At 40.4% G+C, this 17,567-nt stretch overlaps 1 protein-coding gene across 1 annotated transcript in view; it reads left to right on the top strand.

Annotated features, from left to right (window-relative positions):
* Positions 1-13,450, top strand: part of LOC309800827 (trimeric intracellular cation channel type B-like) — a 112,473-nt gene extending 99,023 nt beyond the window's left edge. The window contains exon 6 of the mRNA XM_082615155.1: positions 12,982-13,450. Coding sequence (XP_082471281.1) covers positions 12,982-13,041 — 60 coding nt within the window. The 3' untranslated portion in view covers positions 13,042-13,450. The remainder of the gene's footprint in view (positions 1-12,981) is intronic.
* Positions 13,451-17,567: the final 4,117 nt, after the last annotated feature.

Below are 17,567 nucleotides of genomic sequence, written 5' to 3' on the forward strand. Positions count from 1 at the left end.
TTTGGCCCCAGGCTCTTCAAAAGTGGCAGTTGGGTTTTTTTTGGTCTCTTTGTATCTTTTGGGTCCAGAATTTGCCCCACCTGTGCAGGCACACAGTTATTTTTAGTCCCATACAGTTTCTTTCTATTTTGTTGCTCAAGGAGAGGTGTGTCCAGGGGAAAGCATTGCAGCACTGCAGCAAAGGGTCCCAGGTCCCAGCCTGTCTCAGTTGGGCTGTGGATCCTCCAGGCTTCCTGACTTGGGAGAAGCATAAACTGAATCCACAATCAGCTCTTAATTCACAGGTCTACAATTATTGTCCCTGCTGATCTCCTGAAAACTCTTTCTCAAGCTCTTTCATTAATGGACATTAGCCTTCAAGTTTTGTACTCTCTAGAAAGCAGCCTTGCTCTGTTCAAGAGATCTGGTTATAATGTTGGACATATCTGCCTTTGAATCCAGTCCCGTGTGACTTTGAGCAGATTCTCCTGTGTGAGCCTTAGTTTTATTATCTCTAAATGTGGAATGAATACCACCTTCTTGGACTGCTGGGAAGGAAAAAGAGGTGATATTCAGTACGGGGCACCTAGTAGGCATTCAGTAAATATTTGTATTAATAAATATTCAATATTTGTGATAAATATCCAATAAATATTTCCTTCCTTGTTGCCGCCTTAAGTTTCGTTTCCCACTCTGGCATTCTGTGTCTTTGTCATTTTTAGGCAGAGCTGAGCATAATGAGCCTGTTGAAAGCTCAGTAGCCTGTCTCTGGCTCTAGATTACTTTTGCCTTTCCCGCTATAAAAGAAGCCTCCCCTCCTGGTTCCTTGTTGATTTTCAGAGGCAGGACTGTTTGACAAACCATTTCAGGTGCTGTCTGCAGGCTGCCTAATGAGTTCTCATCTTTCACATCACTGACTGTTCAACTGATTTAGGGAAAAGTGCCCCCCGCTGATGTGTAAGAAACAGATGCTGCATAATTGTTCCATATCTTTTTTTCCTTTTCTTTTCATCTATCTCCAGTTCTGTGTAAGCTTTCCCAGAAGATTTGATGGTTTCCCTTACCATTTCTCTCCTGGGAATATATTCTAATAATGCAATTTACTGCTAATTAAGGTATTATCTTAGTTAATATTTATGGGTATTTTTTCTTAGTGTTTGTTGCTGTTTCATCTAATGTTTATAATTTAATGGGCTGGTTTCCTATTTCCAGATTACTTTACACCTTGAAATGCTATTAGCTTGTCGTTAAACATCACCTCTATTTCTCCCTGGTTTGATAGCTCTTCCCTTCTTGACCTTCCTTCTTAAGGTGGTAAATAGAAGTGCCTGTGGACCTGTGGTTGACCTGGTCCATAAGTGCCTTCAGCAAACTTCTCTAGCTGTGTGATTCAAAATGGCAGCACTTCAATAGAACCTGTGCGTTTTGTAATCAATCCAGTTTTCTCCATGGACTCATACGGTTTATGGAATAGCAAAATACGCATTTGAATCCTGGGCTCCCAGGGCTGTATGGGACCTGAAAGGAGGTCCAGGCCGAATCCCTATCTGATGCTTTGCTTGACTTCCTTAGGCAACATAGAGATATCAGAACCTCTCACCTGCTTGTGTGCTCTGGACAGGCTAGAAAGAGAGGAGTGTGGTGCTGAATTCAAGAGACAGATTTCATTTTGGCGAATAAGTCTGCTGTTGTGCTAATTTCAGAAGAGCAGACTTTGTTGTTGTTTTTGTTAGATTTAGAATGTGTTGACTATTGCCAGTCAGTGAGACTTGGTGGTCCCTTGGTGATTTGTGGATAAAGCCTTAAATACTCTGTTACAGATGTATTGCGTGTCTACGCGTGTCTCTGGTCTTCCCCAGAGTTGCAAGAGGAACTCAGTCATAGTGATTCAATTAATTCTGTTTTGTAACTAGGATGGAAAAGTTCAAGGGAAACTCAGCTGCCTCTGCCAAAACCCAGAAACTTGATGCTAAGGAGCTGCATAATTGTGGCAGTTATTTTAGGTGTAATTATTTAAACCAAGGATTCCTGTCTTCTCTGGAAATGCATTTCTATCCTGATCTATTCCACAAAGGATTTGAGACAGCTCAAATATTTCTTTTCATTACACAACAGCCCTTTTCCTCAAGGAGCTGAATGGAATATATTTATTTTTCAAATTAGCATAAATTAAATTGTGTTTTGAACATTTTTTAAAAATTAGAAGGGACATGCAGTAGGAAAAGCTCTGGAATTAAAATCAGATAACCTGGCCTCCTCTCTCAGTTTCACTGACTAATAAGAGCTGTATGGCTTTGGATAAGTCATTCTGATTTTACATCTGTAAAATGGGGAAAGTCATCCAGATGATACAATAGTAACAGCTTCCACTTATTAATTTTTACAGGTTTCATGTATGTATTATAGCTCTAAATCCCTCTGTGTCCTTGTGAAATGTGTTATGATGTCCCCTGGTTTAAAGACGAGAAAAACGTAGGCTGAGGGAGGTGATGTGACATGTCCAAATAAGTCCAAATAAGAAAATAAGTGATAAAAATTAGGGCATTATGGCTCTTTCCATGATGCCAGGGTGTCTGCAGGTAGAGGGAGGAGGTGATGAATGAGATTCTGTTCATCATGTTGTTTTCGTTCTCATGGAGAGATGGTCAGTGATGTAGCTGCTGCCTCAGCGCAGGGACAGTCACCTCACTGGGGCCGCTGAGCCCTGCCTCACTTAAATTCACAGTTTATAAGCTTGTTCTAGCTATACAACTTGTTTCTTACTTGTGCAGCTGAAGAAATAAAGGTTTGTGTTAGGATAACCTGGGTTCAGACCCAGCTCTACTTGTGTTAGTTATCTAAACTTAATGGCTTAAAACGTACACATTTATCATCTCATAGTTTCTGTAGCTCAGAAGTCCAGGCATGGCTGAGTTGGGGCCTCTACTCAGAGTCTCAGAGGGTGCAGTCAAGGTACCTGCCAAGGTATATTATCATCGGGATGCTTGGCTGGAGAAGAAGACACCTCCAAGCTCATTCAGATTGTTGGCAGAATCCATTCCTTTGTGGTTTATGGAAGCCTTGGCTTCTCACTGGTTGTTGGCTAGAGGTCACCCGAAGGTCCTAGGGGTCGCCTGCCGTTCCCTGCCAAGTGGCCCTTTCCATAGGCCATTCACAACACAGCAGCTTACTTCCTTGAAGCCAGCAGGAGAGCTGGAGTGAGCTGGCTGGTGAAGTGGAGTCTTACATAAAGTAATATAATCTCAAGGTTGACATCCCATCTCCTTTGAGGTATTCTATGGGTTAGAAGCAAGTCACAGTTCCTGTCCACATTCAGGGAACTCCCAAAGTTGGTTTGGAGTTTTCTGTGGGAGCTGTGGCTATTTTTCCTTTTACTAAAGGGTGGTCTTTGAGCTGGGAAGGTTTGGTCATTCGTGGAGCTTCAAAAGAGTGCAGAGATAGGGGAAGGTGATACCCGCCTGGGTGATCACATTAGCCAAGTCAATTTTGTGCATCAATGTTGATGTTAAATCTTGTAACACTGAACTGATGTTTGGAAAGTCCTTTACTTGTTTTGAATTTTCTTACTTGTTAAATTGGGATCTTAATTCCTTACCTTATAGGGTTATGGTAAGATAATGGATGTCTAAAGGGCTATTTGTGACCACTAACAGAATACACGTAGTAAGTCACCTTCCTGCCCAGATTCTGGATTCCCACCCACATCAGCTTCTGAGAGATGGCATGGTGCCAGCTTCTTTTCCAGGAATTCATCTGCCCCTGCCCCACGAAAATAAAAATGCAAACACTTTCTGGTGCGATGCATGCAAAAGTAATGCAATGATTTGCACATTTGAGATGCTTAAAAATCAACAGGAGCCATTGTAAAGAGTCTTCCAAGCATCTTTTTAAAAGGACTGACATATCATCATTTTGCTAGGAGTTTTCATCTCTTTTTCATTCTATCTTGTAATTTTCCTTCTGGACCAGTTAGTGAAAAAAAAAGTTTAAAAAGCAGCAGTAAAAGAAAGCCTTAAGAAAACACTCCCATGCTCCACAGTTGGGCAGAGGTTTCTGAAATGGTCACTTCCTGCCTAATTCTGGCCTTGCATCTTTATTCAGGTGCCTGGGTTAGGAATCCTTGGTTAAGAAAAGAGGGCCATAATGATATCTTCTGTAAACATATGCTCACTTCTAAAGGGATTCTTATGATTACCAGAATATTTATAATTTTAATCTCAAGGATTGGCTGAATTGGATGGTTTAGTTCTTGAAGGTTCCAAATCTCAACACGTTTGCTTTGACAAATGGTGGATGGACTTGCCTTTAGTGGTTACTCCTTATGCTTGTGAAATTAGATGGTTTCGCTTATTTTTGACTATTACAGTTTTCCGAATTCCTCCTGGGGCTCCCATGAACAATGATTAGCAATTTTTATTGTACTTTTATGTATAATAGTAGCTAACTTTCACAATTTTGGGCTCAGTGTTACATTCAAATTACACATTTTTGAGGAAGACATTGATACCTTCACTTGGCTTCACCAATTCCTCTATAATTCATAGATTTAGTGGTCTCATTTATCTATGCATGGATCACCCTTAATGCCCATTCGAGTTATCTAATTGCTGGGTTTGATTTCTTTAGAAGAATCTTAATGTAGTCACTAAATCAGAATCCCCAAACAAACACAACAATATTTTAAATGAATCTCTTAAATTTTATTTTACATTTTGGAAAACATTCTCTCACAAAACTTTTTCTAAGAGCCAGTTGTGTGCAGGCATTAAGCTTGATGCTAGAGTACAAGGAGAACCATAATCACATAGTATTGGCTATAAGTTCCCTGGGGCAATGGCTTTGTTTTACTCATCTTTGGGTACACCAAATGCAAGCACTTACAACACACTAATAATAATGAAAGGAATAGGTGATATTTTATAGAATTATTGATAAAATGCTCTGGAACCAGGTGGTTTTAGTTATTTCAGAATTAAAATGGACAGATATGTAAATTATTTTCTATTGCATAGAAGTGCATAGGAAGCATTTTTTGTTGTAAGGGAGGAGGCACATCCTCCAAACTCCTTCCATATGTTTGTGTGAGTTCTCATACGAGGCATGACCCACATCCCATAAAATAAACTGAAATGGACATATAATTGCCTTTCTTGGACCCAGAAACTGGGCCTTGTATAGGCAGCCATACCAGAGTTTTGAATCTGAATCAGTGGAGCAAAGAAGCAGGGGCAGTTTAGAATAAGTAGTCTGGAATGCTGGGAGTGGCACCTGGGGTCCAATGATAGCAGTGTCAGTGACCATGGCAAGGCACTGGCTATAGTCTGGTATACCCCGCTTCCCTTGGTTTACAGGATTGGTCTTCTAGCTTTGTTATTAATCCTATGGACTGTCCACTACCTTACTTACAGAGGCTTACAAATTCCAGGAAGCCCCTGGAATTCTCCCATTCTGTTAAGAAAATTAATCTAAAACAGTACTCCATCTTTGGAGGGAATTTGCAGTGATTCGTTTTTTTCATCAAAGAAGTGAAAATGTGGAGGTGAAATTCCTATGATATTACATTTAATTCTCTAAAATAAACAATGCAGAATATGAATAGATCTTGTGAAATTTTTAGAGCAATGTAATACTTATAGTATATAAAAGAAAACTGTAACCATTCTCACTAATGAATTGATACAAAAATCCTAAATAAAATGGTAGCAAACTGAATACAATAATACATCAAAAGAATCATTCATAATGACTAAGTATGGCTTATTCTGGGAAAATGAAGGTCGTTCTTTTATTAATTCCAGGATGGAAAGAAATTGATTAATATAATACATCATAACTCTAGGTAAAAGAACAAAGAGATATATGATAATTTTAGTAGATAGTGAAAAGTCATTTAATCACATGCTATTCTAGATTTAAAAATATAAATATTAAGAAACTAAGAATAATTTTTTTCAATGTGGCAAAAATGAACTATTCAAAAATAAACACTATGATACCTAATAATGAAACATTAGGCTCATTGTCACCAAAATCAGTAGCAATATATATTTATATAACTTTTTTCTGGAAGTTCTGGGCCATACAATAAGACATTGAACAGAAATAAAAGATTATTGCAAAGGAAGACACAAAGACATCACTATTTGTACATGTTTATATTGTATCAACTATAAAAAACTGAAAATATCAACTATAAAAAACTCCTAGAAGTAATGAGTTAAGTAAAATATCTATATACGAGATAAATATATAAAATTAATAGATTTTTTCTATATAACAAACAAAATATTAGGCAATATGATAGAGAAAAATATCTAACTTACGACTATAACAAAAACAATACAAGTAGTAGCAATTTTAAAAAGCATGAAGGGGGCTTCCCTGGTGGCGCGGTGGTTGAGGGTCCGCCTGCCGATGCAGGGGACGCGGGTTCGTGCCCCGGTCCGGGAAGATCCCACATGCCGTGAAGCAGCTGGGCCCGTGACCCATGGCTGCTGAGCCTGCACGTCCGGAGCCTGTGCTCCGCAACGGGAGAGGCCACAACAGTGAGAAGCCTGCGTACTGCAAAAAAAAAAAAAAAGCATGAAGGAACTATTTAACAAATTATAGGAGTAATATAAAGAATTTTTGGATAAATGAAAAGACATAGCATGTTCTGTATTCTTTTTTTTTTTGCATGTTCTGTATTCTTGAATGAGAACACCAACTAGTACGAAAATGTCTTATCTTCTCATAGACACTGTGCTCAGTTCTTCCTAAGTCTTGTCAGGTAGGAGATACATAGTGAGGCCTGATCATAGACTTGTCATCATTACCTTGTTGCAATACAAGAACAGTAATATAACTTATGGACAGTATAGCACTGTGAGTCCGCAGGCAGAATAGGAATCTGTACTCAGGACCCAGACATCGGATTCAGATGTGGCTTACTAACAACAGTTTTTGAAACCACATAAAGTCTCAGAATGACGTAGGGTGAGATAAGAGACTTGATGACCTCCCACTTGGGTGTTTCTACTCCCTGTCTGTACCTCACCAAGGACAGGCAGACAACCACTGCTTGTACTCAAGGAAACTGGTAGAGGCTCAGGAAACCCCAATCAGGTTGATATCCTTGAGTAAACAGGGTAATGGTTTATGGGTGTGTCACCTTTACAAGTGTACAGGGATCCATACTCAAAAGGATCCTGCACTTTGTTTAATGCTATGCTGTCATGATTGTGAAATTCTTAATAATTTTTGAACAAGGGGGCCTGCATTTTCATTTTTCACTGCATATCACTGTAAAACTTAACTTGTGTGAGATGTCAGATTCATCTTTGTCTGTTCTGAAGCCCAGCTGCTGCAGGACAAATTCAAATTTAATGCTATCTCAGTTAAAATTCTCCTTTTGGGCCCCCACCCTCCCCACATACCTTGGAGAGAAACCACATGTCCTTTATGGACACGTATTCTGTAAGATTCTGGCTTTTGCTAGAGACAGAGATGAAGGACACAGTCACCGTTCTCAAGATGCCCACTCATGTTGGAGTGAAGTGATAGGAACACAAACACATATGGTACAAGGTGAATGTGTGCCCTAAGAGAAGTGTCAACCAGGAATTCTGGGAGGAGAAGAGGAGCAATTCACTGCTCTTCATGGAGATACAGTGTTTATTCTGGTCTCCAAGGAGGAATAGCAATAAACAGGGAGAAAAGCTTGGCGAGGGCAATTCCAGGCAAGGGAAGAGTATAAATGGAAGGTCATGAAAGAAGAGTGCATTTCAAGAACAGCTGGAGTTCATGGTGACTAGAAGAGGGAAATGGGGTGACAATAGTGGGTAGAAGATGCTACTGAAGAGGTAGGTTGAGGTAGATTGAGGAGGTTTGCCTGTCTCTTTGCAGGCAATTTGGATTCTATCTCGTAGACAATTAGATGATTTGAAATATTTTTTTTAATTATAAAAATAAAAGTTCCAAACATATGGTAAAGTTGAAAGTATTTGACAGTGAACACTTCTATACTCACCACCTAGATTCTGTCATTAACATATCATCACACTTTTAAAAATCACATAGCTCTGAAAGGTTTTTAGTGAGGAAGCAGAACCAATACAAAGGGTATGGAAGATAGACTGGAGGTAGAGAAATGTGTGGGAAGGGATCAATTAGGAGTCACTTCCTAAGTTACACATAGCACAGCATAAGAATCTCAAATGAAGAATGGTTTCCCTGGGTTCAAAAATACTCTTATTACAGTATTTCCCCTCAAATCTTTATAGACATTGCTTTATTATCATCTGACATTTTGGTGTTTCAGAGTAAAAATCTGAGGCCAGTTTGAATTTTGTTCCTTTAGAGATAACTACTTTTTTTTTTTCTCCTGGATGTTTTTAGGACTTTCTCCATTAACTATATAATCAAAAAAATTTCAGATATCTGGGTTTAGGATTGTTTTTCTTGATTTTGCTGGACCAAATATTCAAAAAAATTTTTTAGCTCTGGGAAGCTTTCTTCAGTTATGTCTTTGATTATTTTTTTCTTACTCAAGATTCCTGGAAGCATCCAATATTCCTAGATTACATTGTTATTTTCTTCTCTTTTTTATTTTCCTAATAAGTTAGAACTTTTTGCTCTTCTCCTTTGAGTTCTTAGGGACCCCAGATTTCCCTTCATATGTGTGTCTTGATTTTTCAGTGTCAATTCTTTTTCTAATAGAGATATCATTTCTGTTATTACTTTCTAATTTTGCCTGGCGCCTGCTTTAATCTCAGCTAATTGTCTTGTACCTCATACTATTATCCTTTTACTTTTCCCTTCTGTCCTTTCCTTTTAGTTTTTTAATTTCTTTATTATAATAATAGGGGTTTTTTTGGGCCACACTGCGAGGCATGTGGAATTTCCTCGACCAGGGATCGGACCTGTGCCCCCTGCAGTGGAAGCATGGAGTCTTAACCACTGGACAACCAGGGAAGTCCATTATTTTTGTTTTATAGAAGTTTTATGATTAAAAATCTTCCACAGTTCCCCATTTCCTAGAGGTCACAATGCAGTTTTTGTAATATGTCTCATGGTTTTCTGTAGTTGGGCCCCACTCATTGTTTCCCTATACACACATGCTGTGCTTCAGCCACTCCAGGGATTCTTTTACACCTCTGTACCTTTGTTCATGCTGCCCCTTCTGATTGGAATGCCTTCTTTTCTCACCTCCATCAGGAAAATCGCTACTCACCCTGAGTCAACAAATAGTGACTCCAATGCCATTGTTTTAGCAAAGTCTTCCATTATTTCTCTGCTTAGAATTGATTATTTGCTCTTCTATGCTTCCTTGATATAATGATCAGAGGACTCAATTACAGTTGTGTGGATACATTGTCTTCTCTAATATATTGTGTTAGAAGAATGTCATTTTGAAGGTATACAGTATATAGTATAATAGCTGATATTAATTCGGTCAATAAATATTTATTAAACAACCACTCTCTGACAAACACTGTGCTAGGCACTTGGGATATATGGGTGAACAAGACAAAGTTCCTGACTTCTTGAAACTCACAGTTCAGTGAAGGGATGACAAAGGACTAGTAAACAAATAAATAATTTCAGATGGTGACCCAAGGCAGCCACTTATAAAATGTTGGATGAACTAAATTTCTTGAATGAATGTTTGGTGCTAGTACAGAAGAAAGAAGTACAATCTTTGTAGCCATTATCTTTGGCTTCAGAGCATTTAATAATCAGAAAACTTTCAGCACTATACAGTTAGCATTTTTTTAAGCTCATGTGTCTGTGGGTCAACTCAGTTCTAGGCTGGGCTCAGTTAGGTGTTTGAGCTGGGTTCACTCATGTGTCTGTGACTGGCTGGGGTTAGCTGATCTAGGCTGGGCTTGGTTGGGGTGGCTCATCTTTCTTTTGCAACCCGCATGATAGTTCTGGCAAACCCAAATAAGCAACCCTGTTTCAAGTCTTTGCTTGCATCATATCTGCTACCACCCCGTTTACCAAGCCTAGTCACATGGTTAAGCCCAGAGTCAAAGCGTAAGGAGGTATACCCCACCCAAAGCAGGAGACACTGCCAAGTTACATGGCAAAGGGTAGAGATTTATAATCCCGTTACTGGCTAGGTAATGAAAAGTTGGAACAATAATCTAGTCTGCCTCAGGTCTCTTGATGTACATGACATCATGTGACAAGGATTAGAGCCTGATAAATCCTCAAGCCAGTACTTGGGTAAATTTTTTGACCTTTCCTTACCCTTTGTCCTTCGTTTATGCAGCCTGCCTACCCCTGACACCCCATTCCTACACCTCACCACCAACATATCATTCACTTGGTCTTGGTTCATTTATTTATTCAGTGATGTTGTGACTTCAAACATCTGCATCTTTTGCTTGGGAGGTATTTTGTTTTGTTTTCTTCTTTTCTGTGGTGTGTGTGTGCGTGTGTGTGCGTGTGTGTGTCTGGGGCTGCTCTGCTGTACAGCAGGGCAGAAGTACCAAAACATTAATGCCAGACAGGAGTTTGTGTGTAAATATCCCAATTCCCTCACTCAAGGGAGAGCGATATCTGAAGTGTATCTTCCACCACATCCCCAGAGTTTCCAATGGAATCAAACTCCTTGTTTGGCAATAAACCCTTCAGTGACTATCTCATGTCTCCCCACCCCTACTGGTGTTTCCTGGGATCATTCTCAAATAACCTACTTGCACACAAATCCTTGTCTCAGGATCTGCTTCTGTGGGACGCCAAGTAAGGAAACATGCATTGTAAGTCTACCATGAGCAGAAGGCAGCCTGGAAGTCCACTCTTAGGCTAATAAGTGAATCCTGAGAAGTTGTATTATTGCCGATATCAGTGGATAGAAAGAAATCAAATGGGTAGTGGAAAGAACATGGGGCTTTGTTTGGAATCAGACAAACCTGGGCTCCAGAATTTTCTCCACAACTTACTTTCCTACCCTTCCTGAGTCTTGTCAACTGTAAAATGGAGATAATGCCCATCTCACAGTGTGAGACGATGCAATACACATTTAAGTGTTCTCCACTGTGCCTTGCACATAATGGGTATTCAGTGAGTAGTAGCTAGAGGAATTTGAAGGCAAGGTACCAGGCAGTTTCCATGAGAAAGTAGCTCTGAGAGAGAGACTGCTGCTCTCCCACATTCCAAGGTTCTTCCTTCCTCCTCTTCCTATCATTCCATTCTCCCTATAATTCTCCACCCATCAAGAGGACTAACTAGCATCATGGATCTGAGGTTGTTCCAGAAATTCCTGTTTAGAATTGGGCCAAGTAATTTGCCTCTTTGTCCTTCGATTTCCTCATTTCTGTAATAGGGATTATAACACCCAATTTAAATGTTGTAAGGATTAATTGTAACGATATATTTAAGAGGCTTAGCCCGCAGCCTGGCAGAGAAAATGCTCAGTAAGTGGCATCAATTAACATTTCCTTTAAAATAACGGCAGCATTTATACAGCATTGTGAGTAGGCAGTATCTCATTTAATCCTCACTACAAGTGCATGGGGCAGGTATTATTATTACTATTATTATTATTATTATCAGACCCGTTTTACAGAAAAAGAAGCTAAAGGTCAGGGAAGCCAAGAGACTCACTCAGGATCACTCAGCCAGTACTGGGCTTCAGAAACAAATCTTTCAACAACCATATTCTTTCCCTTTCCCTTTAGCTTCCTCCTGCTATCTTGGTTATTTATTCTCTGTGTTGCCTAGTACAAGTTCCCCAAAGACAGGAATAGATTTATTTTCCCCATGGATTCTGAGGCTCCACTCAGGGAACTTGGTTATTGAGAAAGGAATTAAATAATTGTCAGGGGAAAAGACAGCTTGTAGGAGAACGTGATAAATTCAACTGAGAAAGTGCTGAGGGTGAAGACACATGTGAAGTTGGCACCAGAGCACAGGCCTCTAGGCTGTTGCTTAATAATATTAACAGCTAATATTTGTCTAGCATTTTACAGTTGTCAAAGTACTTCCTGATGTTTAGTCTCACTTGATTCTCACAACAGCCCCGTGCTCTGTGGTAACTTCCTTTTTCACAATATTTTTACTGAGCCTCGGATAGGGTAAGGGATTGGTTCAAAGAACCCAGCCAGTAAATGTTAGAAGCACAGAATCTGGGAGGGTATGGAAACCAGATCTTCTGCTGTCTAATAACAACTAGAATTTGCCACGTGCTAAGCAGTTAAAGCACGTTCACAAATAGCATCCCAATTTTTACAGTTACAAAGGCATTATCCCCATTTTATGGAGGAGGACACTGAGGTTCAGAGAGGTAAAAGGACTTGCCCAAGGGTACTATTGGCAATTGCCCGAGTCGGGTTTCAAGCAGGGGTCCTTGGACTACAAAATCTCTCCACCACTCGACCCTGCCAGACCCTAATGCCGCCTCCCTAATCAAAATGAAGAAATCACTTTTCTTGATGTATTCCCAGCTTCTCAGGGAAAACCTTCCTTTTTGCCCCTTTCCCCTCTTTAGACCTTAGTCACGATGGGAACAGTCCTCATAAGGAGTGGGAGAGAGGCCAAGTGGAAGGCCTTAGCCGGAGCCCAGCTCATCCAATTTGCTAATGAAGATCAGCTGAGCTTCTTGAGCTTTTCTCCCTCTGACAGGAGCAGGGAGGCGTCTCACTGAGTTAAAAATGCAGCTTCAGTAGCAGATATTTCTCACAAACCAGGAACCCATGTGGCTTCCTGGGCAGGATGGAGTCTCCCAGTCTGAGCATCTATTCACCTGATGTCCATCCACCTCTCTCCATCCACAGGGAAATGTGGGAATGAAGACAGGGAGGAGGTAGGAATGGAGGCTATGCCTCACCTCTTCTGAATGAGAAACAGCTCCCTGCTTGTAAATAGCAGAGAATCTGGGGGAAGACCAGGCTTTGGTGCCACATAAAGCCAGGGAACTTCTGTATCAGTTGCAGAATCTGTTTATTTTTCTTTACTTGTATTGCAAACTTATAACAAGCTGAGAAAAAAGCAGACCTCTCCTTTTATTTTTTTCAGCTGGCCTCTCACTCTCTTCCCAACAATGTCTGGGTTTCCCTCAAAGCTACCAAGTGCTAATTTGAAAAATATGTTACCGGCAAGTGGGAGAAAAGCAGGCATCCAATGTGAAATGCCCTCTAGGGCGTGGAGGAACTCCCAGAGAGAGAGAGAGAGAGCGCATGCCCGTGCACCAGGGCTGCGTGCTCTCTGAGCAGCAGGAAGAAATGGGAGCGACTGATGGAGACTAAGACAGGAGCTCACTTACAGCTTGGTGACATCTTGGGCGGCTGGATGAAACCCTCCGTTTCATTTAAGGTACTACACAAATCTCATTGTTGATATTATTCGTTACATTTCTCAGAGTCGCCAGTAGGATACTTTTTTTTTAACATCTTTATTGGAGTATAATTACAATGGTGTGTTAGTTTCTGCTTTATAACAAAGTGAATCAGCTATGCATATACATATGTTCCCATATCCCCTCCCTCTCGCATCTCCCTCCCACCCTCCCTATCCCACCTGTCTAGGTGGACACAAAGCACCGAGCTCATCTCCCTGTGCCATGCGGCTGCTTCCCACTAGCTATCTATTTTACATTTGGTAGTGTATATGTGTCCATGCCAATCTCTCACTTCGTCCCAGCTTACCCTTCCCCCTCCCCCTGTCCTCAGGTCCATTCTCTACGTCTTTATTCCTGTCCTGCCCCTAGGTTCTTCAGAACCATTTTAAAAAAATTCTTTTTAGATTCCATATATATGTGTTAGCATACGGTATTTGTTTTTCTCTTTCTGACTTACTTCACTCTGTATGACAGACTCTAGGTCCATCCACCTCACTACAAATAACTCAATTTCGTTTCTTTTTATGACTGAGTAATATTCCCTTGTATATACATGCCACATCTTTTTTATCCATTCATTTGTCAGTGGACACTTAGGTTGATATTATTCACTTCATTTCTCAGAGTCACCTGTAGGATACTTCTTAAGAAAAATTTATTTTAGAGTTAATTACTAAAAAATACTTGCTTCTGCTGAAGAGTTTGTATGTTTTCTCCTCATGGATGAAAAGACCTGTGTCACACATTACATTTCCGAGCTTGCTTTGTCTGCCAGGAAGCTTAGAACAAAAATTACAGCTCAAACAGAGCTTTGGTAGAGATCCCATCACCAGCTTAACCGTATTTTTTTTACCTCATGACTTGTCTCTCATATTCTAATGCAATTTCTTTCTTTTCCCTTTTTTTCTTTCTCTCTCTTTCTCTCTCTCTCTCTCCCTTCCTCTCTCCCTTTCCCTCTTTCTTTATGATTTAAAAATGAATATTTTACCATTCTATGTATGTTATATGAATGGCCTCAAATTCTTTGTGGAATAAGGCAATATATAAGTAAATAAGTAAATATACACATAAAAAAACCTTCCTGGAACAAACTTTGGATGAGAAAAATTAAGGGGATGAAGGAGCAAGGGAAGGAAATCCTGAAATTGACTTCAGGTTTTTTCCTCATCTACATCAAATTCCATCACCTCATTCCCAGCTGCTACCAGTCTTGAGAGAGGCACCATGGATATGGAGAGAACTTTCAGGATGAGGCTAACAGGAGTGGCTTATGGTGGGTGGCTGCTCTGCAGATCACCAAACCCTAAGGGCATACAATTCAATTTGAACATTTCAGAGAGAACTTCCTCTGGGTTCTTCCCATGGTGGTCCAATTTTTTTTTAAATTGAAGTGTAGTTGATTTATGATATTATATTAGTTTCAGGTGTACAACATAGTGTTTCAATAATTTTATAGAGTATACTCCATTTAAAGTATACTCCATTATAAAATAATGGTTGTAATTCCTTGTGCCAAACAATATATCCTTGTTGCTTATTTATTTTATACACAGTAGTTTGTATCTCTTCATCCCCTACCTCTATCTTGCCCCTCCCCACTTCCTTCTCCCCAGTGGTAACCACTAGTTCTCTGTATCTGTGAATCTGTTTCCATTTTGTTTTATTTTTTAGTTTCCACATATAAGTGATAGAGTATTTGTCTTTCTCTGACTTACTTCACTAAGCATAATACCCTCTAGGTCCATCCATGTTGTTGCAAGTGGCAGAATTTCATTCTTTTTTATGGCTGAATAATATTCCATTTTGTGTGTGTGTGTGTGTGTGTGTGTGTGTGTGTGTGTGTGTGTATCACATCATCTTTATCCATTCATTTGTTGGTGGACACTTAGTTTGCTTCTATATCTTGGCTACTGTAAATAATACTGCTATGAACATCGGGGTGCATGTTATCTTTGTGAATGAGTGTTTTCATTTTCTTTGATACAGATCCAGGAGTGGAATTGCTGGGTCATATGGTAGTTCTATTATTAGTTTTTTGAGGAAACTCCATATTGTTTTGCATAGCGGCGGCACCAATTTTCATTCCCACCACAGTGCACGAGGTTTCCTTTTTCTGCACATCCTCACCAACATTTGTTATTTGTAGGGCAGTCTGATTTTTTGCAGTACTAGAAAGAGTATGGGATTTAGAGGCCAAAGACTATAACATTTCTGGATCCAACTGTGAGGACTTGGGCCTAACCTCTCATTTTCTGCAGAGGGGAAAATAATAACAACTCTACAGAGTTAACTTAAGTATCAAGTGAAAATGAAGATGAAAGTGCTATGTAGAGTATGAGGAATTACACAAATCTCATTATCTTCATGAATTAGGGTTCTTTGCAGTCGTCTCCCCACCAGCATTGATATCTTATTTCATAACACTGTAACTAGCAGCTCCTATGCTCCAGTCATTCCCTGACCATTCCTGGGATGCCCTTCTCCTCCCCTTGGGTCCATGGTAGACTCCTATACAACCTTTAAAACCCAGCTCAAATAGCACCACCTTGATGAAGTCATAACCCTACCATGTACAATGAATACATTACTTTTTCCTTACTCTTGGTCATCAAAGCATTTGCTTCATACCATTAATGTTGGATGTGTTATATTGAACTTGGTTGCTTCCTGCCTGTTACCTCTCTTTTGTTTAGTTTTAAATCTCTAGCACATTGTAGGTACATCTAGCTTCAAGATGTTAAATCACAAAGTAAATGGAAGGTGAATTTCGAGACCTGTGAGGGGAGGACAAAATTTTCTCAGAATCCATATGTATCTTAAAAATATTTCGTGCTACAAAAGTCCAGGTTGATAAAAGTGAAATACCAAGCAATAGCATTGAAACGGGCTGTTTGTTTTGTGACTATCAAATGTGATGGGTGGATACTCTCAATTTCCTCTGAGAACTCCTGTTTTCCAAGTCTAAGGCTACATTGACTCTAGACTGGGATATTAGGGAACTCTTAAGAGCTATCTGAAAGGAAAGGAAACAAGGCAGATTGGGCAGTGATGGGAACAGTAAAGCAGAGAGATCTGGAGCCCAGGCTGTGGCATCAGCTACCTGGGTAAGTAGTTTAATTTCTGCATTCCCTTGTGATGGTTAATTTTGTGTGTCAACTTGACTGGGCTAAGAGATGCCCACGTAGCTGGTAAAACACTCCTGGGTGTGTCTGTGAGGGGGTCTCTGGAAGAGATTAGCTTTTGAATATGTAGACTGAGTGAAGAAGATAGCCCTCACCAATGCCAGTAGGCATCATCCAATCCATTGTGGGTCTGAATAGGACAAAAAAGCAGAGGAAAGGCAAATTGGCTCTGTTGGTTGAGTTGGCACATCTGTCTTCTCCTGTCCTCAGACATTGGTGCTTCTGGTCCTTGGGCCTTCGGTTATGATACCATTGGCTTCCCCTCCCCTGGTTCTCAGGCTTTTGGGTTTGGACTGAAACTACAACACCAACTTTCCTGGGCCTCTAGTTTGCAGATGGCAGACTATGGGACTGCTCAGCCTCCATGATTGTGTGAGCCAGTCTTTCATAATAAGTCTCATATCCTGTTGGTTCTGTTTCTCTGGAGAACCCTAATATCTTCTTCACCTGAAAAACTGGGATAATAATAGCAACTACCACGTTGGTTCGTTTTGAGAGTTCAATGAGATAATACATGGAAAGCAATAAGTATAGTGCCTGGTACATGGTAAATGCTCAACAAATGTCACCTCTTCTCGTAAAGTGCACCCTCATTTTCACACAGGAGGCCTATGTATCTCCTTAAGCTTTCAGAGTTATGGCAGCTCTCTGTTGCTGGTGGTTGCCTTTCTTTCTCCTAAATAGATGTGTGCTTACGTGTTGTGGGCAAGAGCAGAACATCCACTGCACTTCAGTGGCTGACACAGGAGTGACTGGGACCAGGATGTGCTCCAACAGAAGGCACACGGCCTTGCTCTGCTCTGCTTATGTAAAAAGCATTGATTCAGGCTTCCCTGGTGGTGCAGTGGTTGGAGTCTGCCTGCCGATGCAGGGGACATGGGTTTGTGCCCCAGTCCGGGAGGATCCCACATGCCGTGGAGCGGCTGGGCCCGTGAGCCATGGCTGCTGAGCCTGTGTGTCCAGAGCCTGTGCTCCGCAAGGGGAGAGGCCGCAACAGTAAGAGGCCCACGTACCTCAAAAATAAATAAATACATAAATAAATACATAAATTAAAAAAAGAAAAGCATTGATTCATCTGGATG

This window comes from Mesoplodon mirus (assembly GCF_964341445.2).
Source record: "Mesoplodon mirus genome assembly, chromosome: 1".
Classification (NCBI taxonomy): domain Eukaryota; kingdom Metazoa; phylum Chordata; class Mammalia; order Artiodactyla; family Ziphiidae; genus Mesoplodon; species Mesoplodon mirus.